Source organism: Mandrillus leucophaeus, unplaced genomic scaffold (genome assembly GCF_000951045.1).
Source record: "Mandrillus leucophaeus isolate KB7577 unplaced genomic scaffold, Mleu.le_1.0 Scaffold101, whole genome shotgun sequence".
In the NCBI taxonomy this organism is placed as follows: Eukaryota; Metazoa; Chordata; class Mammalia; order Primates; family Cercopithecidae; genus Mandrillus; species Mandrillus leucophaeus.
The window spans coordinates 3,189,254-3,200,668 of record NW_012098210.1 but is presented as its reverse complement, the minus strand read 5'-3'; the positions used below and the strand labels follow the sequence as shown (position 1 = coordinate 3,200,668).

Here is an 11,415-nt window from a genome sequence, read left to right as displayed (position 1 = left end):
AGAAATGAACACAAACGTACACACTCAGGTGGTCCCACCTTTCCCCAGCAGGGGGCATAAGAGTGATGATGGCCATTAAGGGCTAATCCCTGGTCCCAAGGTTTTGGGGATCAAGCAAAACACTTGAAGACGTGTCCATGCATTGACAAAGAATGTCTTGGGTTGGGTTCCCTAGAAGCAGAGTTTGAGATGGGGGTTCTTCTTGAAGGATTTTGTCTTTTTCTAACAGATCTCATGGTGCTGGGTGATCTTTTTTCTTTTCGAGACACGGTCTCAAAAAAAGGCAGGTACATGCAGCCACCTGCATGGTGGCTGCATGTACCCACCTCTGTTGCCCAGACTGGAGTGCAGTGGTGCAATCATAGCTCATTGCAGCCTCAACCTCCCATATTCAAGTGATCCTCTCACCTCAGTCTCCCAAGTAGCTGGGGCTACAGGTGTGCACCACCACACCTGACTAATTTTTATATTTTTTTATAGAGATGAAGTTTTACCATGTTGCACAGGCTAGTCTGGAACTCTTGGGTTCAAGAGATTCACCTACTTCAGCCTCCCAAAGTGCTGGGATTTATGTGCGTGAGCCACCATATCCAGCCTGGATGATTTTTTTAAAAATAAATATTTTATTTTACTTTTTAGAGTCAGGGTTTCCCTAAATTGCCCAGGCTGGGTTTGAACTCCTGGGCTTAAGCAGTCCTCTCGCCTCAGCCTCCCAAGTAGCTGGGACTACAGACATGCACCACTGTGCCCAGTTAGGAATTTTTTGAAAGAGGGATTTCAGGAGACACCTGTGAGGGAGGGCAGGAAGCCAGAGGGGAAGAGCTAAAGCCAGGATGTGGTTGAGGCAAAGCTTGGCCTTAGCCCAACCCCACAGGGATCCCTGGTGCAAGAAAGGCAGAACAGGACTGTGCTGAGGCAAGGGGCCCAGCCTTCTCTATCACCACACTGGCTGTCATTGGCTGCAGGCTGTCCCCTTGGGAAGCAGGTGTCATGGATCCAGTCGAAGTAGCTCCCACTGACTGAGGGCAGTTGTCCAGAGAAGGCGCAATGGCCAGCCTCTGACAGCAAACACAGCACCTGGGGGGCCCTGGGCAGGGCACCAACAGCACCTGACTTCAAGCCTAAAAGAGACTTTGTGAGCAAAGACTCGAAGGAGGTGAAAGAGATGGTCAAGCAGCTCTCTGGGTTCCTCCCAGGAGTCTGGGGTCATTCTGATACTCTCTCCAGCTAGCAAGCCCCACCCCAACCCTTCTGAGCAGTCTGGATGGATGGACATGGAGCTGAACCTGATGTGGCAGGCCCTGCAAGGCGCCCTTGAGGACATGCAGGCCAGCAAATGCCACATGGCCTGGTGTAAGCAGAATGAAGCGTGCTCCAAGCACACACGCTCCAGAAGCCGCTATCACCCCCTCAAACCCCAGCAGAGTAGGCAATCACAGGAACACCCTTGGAGAAGGTTCTAGGCTGAGCCGAGGCTGAGCTCCAGGGGAAATGCCCCCTATGGAGAGAGGAGGAGGACTAGCCTCCTCGATAGACCAGCCTTGTGAAAACCCAGAGGCTGCCGGGCGCGGTGGCTCATGCCTGTAATCCCAGCATTTTAGGAGGCCGAGGCGGGTGGATCACCTGAAGTCAGGAGTTCAAGACCAACCTGGCCAACATGGCAAAGCCCCATCTCTACTGAAAATACAAAAAATTAGCTGGGCGTGGTAATGGGCGCCTGTTTTCCCAGCTACTTGGGAGGCTGAGGCAGGAGAGTTGCTTGAACCTGGGAGGCAGAGGTTGCAGTGAGCCAGGATCATGCCATTGCACTCCAGCCTGGGCAAGAGAGCAATACTCTGTTTAAAAAAAAAAAAAAAAAGACAGAAGGAAGGAAGGAAGGAGAAAGGAAGAAGGAAGGAAGGAAGGAGAATGGAAGAAGAAAGGAAGACAGAGAGAGAAAACCCAGAGGTGGGATGGGCTCACCGCTGGTGGGGCAGCTACCAGGAAGAACAAAGGGAGTGGCTGTGCCTCCTGACCCCAGTGCCCCTGGAAGCCCAAGGGGAGTTCTGTTTCTATGTTTAAGTGACATCAGGAGAGGACCAGGAGCTTCAGGACTAGACCAACTCAGATACATGTCCTGACCCTAAGGGCTACTTGCTCTCTGGGTAACTAGAATCGTTCTGCAAAGTGGGATGCAATGAGGATTCATTGAGAACTACATAAAAGGCCCAGCACGGTGCCTAGAAGGTACTGAACACTCGGAAAACATCAGCTCCCTTTTCCTTCCTCTGCACATTAGAAGCCACCTATTCAAGTGCCATTTACTTGTTCATTCAACAGATATTTCAGAGTCCCTGCTTCGTTTGAGTCAGGCACTTGTGCTAGAGGCTGGGATAAAAAGAAAAACATATTGGACAGTGCAAAAATATGCCTTTTAGAAAATTTCTGAGGCCAAACACAGTGTCTTACTCCTGGAATCCCAGCACTTTGGGAGGCCGAGGCGGGAGGATCACTTGAGGCCAGGGTTTCAAGACTAGCCTAGGAAACATAGCAAGACCCTGTCTTTACAAAAAAATAATAATAATAATAACAATTAGCCAGGTGCAGTGGCACGTGCCTGTAGTCCCAACTAATTGGAAGGCTGAGGCAAGAGGCTCACTTGAGCCCAGGAGTTCAGTGAGCCATGATTGCACCACTACACTCCAACCTGGGTGACAGCAAGACCCAGTCTCTACAAACTTAAAAAAGAAAAAGAAGGAAGGAAGGAGGGAAGGAAGGAGGGAGGGAGGGAGGGAGGGAAGGAAGGAAGGAAGGAAGGAAGGAAGGGTAATCCCATCCCTGCCTTCAAGAAACCAAGAGTCACGTAGAGTAGATGGAGCAATAGCAAATTGTTTGAACCTGTAGTTGCATGGGAAAGGACAGCTGAGCCAGGCTGGGTGGGGAGACACCTGACCTGGGGCTGCAGGGACTGGGGGAGGAGGCTCCTGGGAGCAGCAAGTCCTGGCAGAAAGGCAGAAGAAGCCCAGCTGTGGGAGGATCTGCTTGGGGCTTAACGTGACTGAATTTGGAGGAAGGCAGGACAAAGACAGCACTGGCCCTAGAAACGTTGTGTTTCCTTGTGGGCAGCAACATGTTTCGATTGATTCCTCTGAGCCACCGGAAGCCACTGACAGTTTTCAGAAGGGAAAGGAGAGAAACCAGCTTTTAAGGAAAAGTCTCCCAGCAGCTGTGTGCAGAGTGGAAAGGATATGGGCTGAGGCCAGGGGCTGTGAGACCAGGGGCTGTCAGGGGCTGCTGCCGCCACCTAAGCAAAATGAAATGACAGAGTAAGCCAAGGCTTAACGAACATGGTGAAGTGCGGGGAACCTGCTAAAAAGCACATCTACCGCACAGGACGTGGTGACCAGTTGGATGTGTAGGATACAGAGGAGGGATCCATTCAGCAAACTCAGCAAGTATTGTGCACCTGCTGTGTGCATGATATGCCTGTGAGGTCTTCTTGGCAATGGGAATGCAGCACCAAGCAAACACAGACCCCGGCCCCACCCCAGGGATGTTCGTTGCAGGGAGAGAGACAATAGACATATGAATCGTGACTCAAATAGGACACGAGGTGACAAGTACCATGAGGCACAACAGAGCAAGCTGAGCCAGGCAGGGAGCACAGAGTTGGGGGATATTGCAATTATAAAGATGAAGTCAGCATGATCTCATCACAAAGGTGAGGGTGTGAATCACGTGGATATTGGAGGAAGAAAATTCTGGGGGAAAAGTGCAGAGGTCCAAGGTGGGTGTGCATCTGGCATGTCCAAAAAGCAACAGGGAAGGCAGTGTGGCTGGAACAGAGTAGGCAGGGGAAGGAGAGGAGAGGAGAGATTTGGGGGCACATGTTGAGCTGTGTAGGTCATAGGCTCTTGCCAGGAAGAGGCAGATGAGCTGTTGGAGGGTTCTGAGCAGAGGAGTGACATGACCAGTCTTTTAAATCTTTCTAACTGCCAGGTTGAGAAAAGATTCAGGGGGCAGGGGCACAAGCAGTGAGGGGGCTGCTGGATTCATCAAGGCAAGTGATGATGGTGTCTCAGACAGGGTGGGAGGGCACATTGAGGGTGGGTGGTTGAGTTCTAACCTCGTCTGCTTCCTCTCTGCCCTCAGTCACTGCATTCTGTCCACACCAACCTTGTCATCATTCTGCAAACATACCAGGGCCACCTCAGGGCCTTTGCACTTGCCGTTTCCTCTGCTGGAATGTTCCTCCCCAGATCTCCACATACCTCATTCACTCACTTCATTCAGCTCTTTACTTAAACGTCACGTTCTCATCAGGACTTTCCTGGCCACCTTATCCAGAATTTATACCACCACTCCCAGCCACATATCACAGGCACATTCACCTCCTATCTTCCTTCCCACTTCATTTTTTTCTCCTAGTATACCTTTACCCTTTGATACCTTTACATTTTCCTTGTTTATCCTGTTTATTTCCTGTCTTCCCCAATGAAATGTAAGCTTCATGAGGACAGGAAGTGTGAGATCCACTAGACACCCAAATGGAGATGTCTAGGAGGCAGCTGGATCTATGAGTCTGGAATTAAGGAGAGAAATCTGAGCTGTAAAGTCAATATTTAACACCGTGAGCCTGGATGACATTGACAGGAGAATGCAAAGACAGGAAACTGCAAGACTAAATGAGGCACTCCTACATTTTAGCAGTGAGGATGTGAGGAAGGAGCAGCAAGGGAACTGACAAGGAGTAGTAAAAACCAAGAGACTGCCATCCTGGAAGCCACAGATGAGATGAGCAGCACCCAGGAGGATGAGGGCAGTGTCCGCAGGTTGAAGGCCTGGGAGGGGTGGAACATGTGGGGTAAAGCATCAGAGCAAAGAGTGAGGGTCAGGTGGGGACGAGGAGACTGTAGGTGAGGGCTGGAGAGGTGGAGAGAACAAGGTGGTAGCCAGGGAGCCAGCAGAGAGGCAGCAGCTATAACCAAGGCAGGCTCATGGGCGGCTTAAGGATCGAGGGCTCCACCATACAAGTAGGGACACTAACCTTGGGTGGGAGGAGATATCCCTTCCTTACCAAAGAAGATGAGAGGTGAGGAAGGGGGGGCGAGTGCCTAGTTTCTGTGGCCTCTGCTTTCCCTGTGAAACAGGAGGTAAGATTAACTGCTCCGGAGAAGAAGGGGCAGGCTGCAAGGCTTGGAGAGAGGGGTAAAGATTTGGTATAGGAAAGGCTACACTGTAGGTAACTCTGTTTCCTCTTTATTTCACCTTTTAAGGCTAAGCTCCCCACACCATGCTTGGCATGTAGTAGGTACCTCATACATTCTTGGACTCTTCTCTTTGTATCACACCTTGCACCTCATCCATTACCAACTCCTTTTGGCTGCCAAATCCCCCCAACTTTGCGCCACCTCCTTAATGCCACCTTGATCAACACTCCCATCATTGTCTACCTACAATGCAGTAAAGAGCCGTACAGGAAAAGGGAGAGAGCTGGCAGAGGACAGGAGCCTTGATCACTGGAAATATGGGACAGAGAGCTGAGGTCGGAGACCCCAGGCGTGTTCAGGGAGCGGTTAAAGTGCTCCAGAGTCAGGATCTGGCTGGATGAGTCTCCCTAGATCCAGAAGGATGAGGAGGTGGGGTGGTGGAAAAGAGAACAGTTGAGGTGCTGGTGAGTAGGAGTCTCAGCTAAGCAGAGAAGGAGATGACAGGAGTAATCCAAGGAGTTGGCAGGAGGTCAAAGTACAGATAAGGAAGAGAGAGAGAAGGCAGGAAGTTGCACTCAGTGGCTAATGGGTTTTAAGTGAAGAAGTGAAATGCTCAGGCTTGTATTTTAAAAGGATCCCCAGCTGTGTATAGAGAGCAAGCTTTGGGGGCACAAGGCAGGAGCAGTAAGCCTGCTTAGAAAGGCACTGCAGGGGCCAGGAGCAGTGGCTCATGCCTGTAATCCCAGCACTTTGGGAGGCTGAGGCCGAGGCGGATCACCTGAGGTCAGGAGTTGGAGACCAGCCTGGCCAACATGGTGAAACCCCCATGTCAAAAAAAAAAAAAAAAGAAGGAAGGGAGGGAGGAAGGGAGGGAGGGAGGGAGGGAGGAAGGAAGGAAGGAAGGGAGGGAGGAAGGGAGGGAGGGAGGGAGGGAGGAAGGAAAAGAAAGAGGCACTGCAGGTAGACAACGATGGTAGCCTGGACTAGGGTAGTAACATGAAAGTGATACAAAGTAGAGGGGACTTAGGAGCCAACAGGAGTTGGTGATGGCTGAGCTGCAAGATGCGATACACAGAAAGGAGTCCAAGAATGTATCAGGTACCTACTAGATGCCAAGCATGGTAGGGGGAGCTTAGCCTTTACAGGTGAAATAGACAGGAAATTGATCATTACCTATACTGCTCTAGGCACTTAAAAGGGAGTGTGATGTTCTGCGGGTGGGAGAGGAGTAAAATAGCTCAGCTGGGTCAGGAGCAGGTGGCGTAAGAGAGACTTCCAGAAGGAGGTGCCACTGGAGCTGGCACTACCAGATATAGAGGAAGGGCATTCCAGGATAATCATGTGCAAGAGCCTAGAGGCAAAACTGGGGAGCCCCTTTGTGGCCAGAGTGCAGCATGACTCAGCATGGCCACTTGGCTGTTGCACATGAAGACAGAGGACTGCAGAGAGACACTGGAGCCACAAGAGAACAAGACCCGTGAGCCACGTGCCCATGCTCAGGGGTCTTGGGGCAGTTCCCCATTTCACACTCATGGTATGCCACAGCGAAGGAAATGCCCAGTTGTCGTTCTGACTCCCAGAGATCCCTGCATGAGGCTGTGGGCCCATGAGAGAATGCTGAGGGGTGCAGCCAAGAGAGTGGGCAAGTGCAGGGAGGTGTAGGTGGTGGATTGGAGCACTGTGGGCAGAGGCGGGTGTGAAGTTCAGACCTGCCATCTGTGAGCAGAACAGGAGAAGTCTCTTGAGAGCCACTGCCTGTGGAATCCGGAGCCCAACGCACAGATTGTTTGTATTTCCAGGCAACATGTCTACATGCAGTGGGCAGAGAGCACGTAAAACAAAGCTGTGGCAGATGCCACTGGTTCCCCACCCATCTCCCCCAGAGCTTTAGTGCATGAGGGCCAAATTCTGTTGAAGCACCTGCCTGCATTTCTTTGCCCAGGGACTTCTCTGCACACTCATGTGGCAGACAGAAAGTGTGGAAAATTAACACCAGAGGGAGCAGCCCAAACAATGACTGATGGGAATGGGCGTAGAAATACCCCACCTCCCTTACCCTACTGGTGTGAGAACACTGAGGTTTGTCCTCTTCATAGCCACCCGGAGCTACCCCATTGCCCATAGTGATCAATAACTTGATAACACACATTTTATTGGCTTCCTTCTCTTCCCTGTCTCTTTTTCCCACTCCACTCAAGCTGTTTTATTTATCTCCCAAATTAACAACTTGTATTTCTATTCTTGTCAATCTGCTCTGAGAGAGCCCAAAGTAAGACAAAACCTCAACAGGATACAGTGGGAAAACCTTGGAGGTTAAAGGCTGAGTTTGTATTACAGCTCCTTCTCGTGTAAGGACTTCCCTGCTCACAGCAGACTTCAGGTTGATTGAGCATAAATTACCACATTAATGTTTACGTGACCTGGCCATACCACAGTATACCGTGTTGCCCACCAGTCTGAATAAAAACCATACAAATAACAATGCCCTCTGGCCAGCTTCAGGCTCACCACTGAAAAGCATAGTCCACTGATTTGTCATCCTGGGCTAAATATAAAAGAATTGTAGCCTGAGTCAGAAGGCTATTTTCAGCACTCTGTCTTACTTCGCAGCCATTGAGCAATGCTGTTCTTGAGGGCCACTTTCCTGGAGGCTGAGGTCAACACTAGTGGCCGCCACATTCCAGGGACGGCCCAACCCCTCTCCCAGGGAAAATAATCTCCTTCACACATCCTGACTGATGCACCAGTGGCCCCTAAACCCACTAGGTCTCAGCTGCTGTTTCTGGCCACTCTCCAGAGCTAGAAACTGGGTCCCTTCCCAGATCTGAGGTCTCTTCACTCAAAAGCCACAGAAATGGGGGTAAGTAATAGATACTAATAGACCAGGCACAGTGGCTCACACCTGTAATCCCAGCACTTTGGGAGGCTGAGGCAGGCAGATCACTTGAGGTCAGTAGTTCAAGACCAGCCTGGCCAACATGGCAAAACACTACTACAAATACAAAAATTAGCTGGGTATGATGATGCACGCCTGTAGTCCCAGCTACTCAGGAGGCCGAGGCAAGGGGATTGCTTGAGCCTAGGAGGAGGAGGTTGTAATGAGCCAAGAGCGTACCACCAAAGTCCAGCCTGGGCGATGGGAGAGAAACACTGTCTCAAAAAAAAAAAAAAAAAAAAAAAAAGTAATAGGTACCAATACTTTTTAAGAACCTGCTAAGTGCTGGGACCTAAAATATATGAATCTTCACAAAATTCCTTCTAGAAAAATAATATTAAAAGGAAAGTAAGACTTAGATGGGCCAGGCACAGTGACTCACACTTGTAATCCCAGCACTTTTGGAGGCTGAGGCAGGTGGATCACAAGGTCAGGAGTTGGAGACCAGCCTGACCAACATGGTGAAACCCCGCCTCTACCAAACAAAAATTAGCCAGGCATGGTGGCGTGTCCCAGCTACTCAGGAGGCTAAGGCAGGAGAATTGCTTGAACCCAGAAGGCGGAGATTGCAGTGAGCCAAGATCGCACCAGTGTCCTCCAGCCTGGGCGACAGAGCGAGACTCCATCTAAAAAAAAAAAAAAAAAAAAACTTAGATGGCCACATAACTTGCTCAGGGCTACATGACCAAGGTTTGAGAAGCCTGTGCCATGATGCTATGGGACCCTCCTCTTCCCCTGCGGTGGCTGTTAGCACCAGAAACTGTCCCTGTATAATGGGAGGAGAAGTGATCAGTAAAGTTAATAATCCCCAGGTCGAAGAGAGGGGAACGGTGCCTCTGCCTCCTCAGTAGGGATCCCTGCTCTTTTTTCTTTGAAGGCAAGAGGAAGAGAGAGAATGTCCCATAATTTGTCAAGGACCCCCCCACACCCCTGGCCTGCTTGGTCTCACAGGCACCTGCAGCCTCTATCCAGGAGGGAACACCCCTGGCCCCCTGCTCTCTTGCCCCTACTGCTGCTGAGGGTAAGTGAGGGTGAAAGAGTGGCCTCTGCTGCCTGGATCGTACCTTTGCATTTGGTCATGTGCCTTTCTGGAAAAATGACCTTTTCTGGGTCCATGGTAGGGATGTCAAGGGAGATGCTTGTGGAAAGGAGGGTCTTCCTGGCACAACTCAGATCCTAGTGTCCCTGCCCCATCCTACCTGGCACTCTCCTTTTTCAAAGCCATCCCAGGAGCCTTTCCTGACCACTTCCACTGGAACAGCCCCATTGCCCTGCATTTCAACAGCCCATGAGCAGTGTGTTTATGGAGGCTTAATTCCAGGCTCTATCTCTCACCTACTTAAAAATATTCACGGCTTGTAAGCATCCACAAAATGAAAGCTGAACTTCACAGCATGTAAGCCCCTTCACTGTTTGTCCCAAATGAGATTTTCTGAGTTTCTCCTATAGGATATTCCCAGGACCCAAACTTGGTATTTTCTTGCCCACCTGTCCCTTCCACCTGTAATACCCTCTGCGATGCCTCATCCTGGCTGACTCTTGTACATCCTCTAAAACCCCTAAGCTGCCTGTGAGCCTGTGGCTGCCACCCTACATGCACACACAGCGGCAATGGGGAGCTACAATGGGGGTTATGTCCTGTTAAACCTGTCATAAATTGAAAATATCATAGGTCAAAATGCATTTAATACATATAACTTACCGAACATCATAGCTTACCCTAGTCTATCTTAAACACACTCAGAACACTTATATTCACCTACAGTTGGGCAAAATCATGTAGCACAAAACCTATTTTATAATAAAATGTTGCGTATCTCATGTAATTTATTAACTACTATATTGAAAGTGAAAAACAGGACGGTTGTTTGGGTACTTGAAGTATGGTTTCTACTGAACGCATATCACTTTTGCACCATTGTAAAGTCAAAAAATTAAGTCAAACCATCAAAAGTCAGGGACTGTCTACACTGAGCACCACCATCATCACCCCACCTGCATCTCAAAGATATTGATTCACATACTAGCTAGGAAATAAGGGCCATGTGTAATGCCTCCTCGTGTGTGTGAACCCAGCACAGCACCTGGCAGGGAGCAAACCTTGGCCAACATTTAATTAGAAGGTTCTTACCCCTTTTTGTTGCAGACTACTTAGGCACCTAGGGAAGCATATGGGTCCCTTCTCAGAGTCACGCTTGCAAAAGCATAAAACAAAATACAAAAGATTACAAATGAAACTGATTTTATTGGAAAAGCCATCAAAATATTTTTACAGGAAATGCGTGACTTGGTAATGAATATGCTTCTGCATTAAGGTATTACATAACAAGATCTAGTTCAATTGTTCTAGGATCATTTGTTGAAAAGACAAATGAAAAGACTACCCTTTCTCTATTGAATTATCTTTGTACCTTTATCACAAATAAATTGACTCTGTGGGTCTAAAAAAAAAAAAAACAAGATCTGTGGTGCATTCTAATGACTGTCACTTCCCAAAAGTGAGCATAGAGAATATTTCGAAACATCTGCAACAACTGAAAGTGATAGGAAAGTATCTGTGGGGACTGCTAATATTCGTTTGAATCATATTATCAATTAAAGAAAAAAGCATTTAAAAATTAACATTAGTTTTATTTAGAAGTATTATTGAGGACTATAGACTAAGCCCTGTAGCCCAGTCCTTCAGAGAGGTTATATCAGACTGCTCCAGCACAGTATTTTAATCTACTGTTTATATATAGGTGGCGGGGGTTCCATATGTACAAAATTATATTGAATTTGTTCAGAAGTTCTATTAAAGCAGAATTATATTGAGTTTGGGGTGTAAGAGTATATCTGTTCATAGCAGGATAATTACTAACCTAGTCAGACGTTATCTTCTGTGTAGGAAGAGGCAAGAACTAGGGTCATTTATCATTTCAGGAATATAGTGACTCAGACAAGAGATGTGGCAGGGAGGCGGGGGCATATGTTCTATCCTATTTTATCTTCAACGCATCTTTCCAGAGAGCCGTACTTTGTCACAGAGTCGGGGACTTTGTGAAATTATGCTGGCACGCAGAAATGAGCAAACATGGCTATGTTTGTTACTTTGTCTCATAATTCGAAACTGCCAATATTGAACCGGTTTTGAGCTACAAAAACAGCAATTGCACTTGGTTTTGTCTAACTACTCCGGTTTGTTGCCTACATTCATTGAAGGTAATCTTCAATATCAGGTAGAGGTGAGTGAAAACAATTATTATTTTTCTCTATCCAAGTTCATGGACCTCCTGATTTACAGCACGGATC

At 48.5% G+C, this 11,415-nt stretch overlaps 1 protein-coding gene across 1 annotated transcript in view; it reads left to right on the top strand.

Moving 5' to 3' along the window:
• Positions 1 to 1,274: 1,274 nt before the first annotated feature.
• LOC105536209 overlaps positions 1,275 to 11,415 on the top strand; it is a 34,310-nt gene continuing 24,169 nt past the window's right edge. The window contains exons 1-3 of the mRNA XM_011975503.1: positions 1,275 to 1,425; positions 6,576 to 6,666; positions 9,076 to 9,145. Of these exons, the coding sequence (XP_011830893.1) occupies positions 1,275 to 1,425; positions 6,576 to 6,666; positions 9,076 to 9,145 (312 nt within the window). The remainder of the gene's footprint in view (positions 1,426 to 6,575; positions 6,667 to 9,075; positions 9,146 to 11,415) is intronic.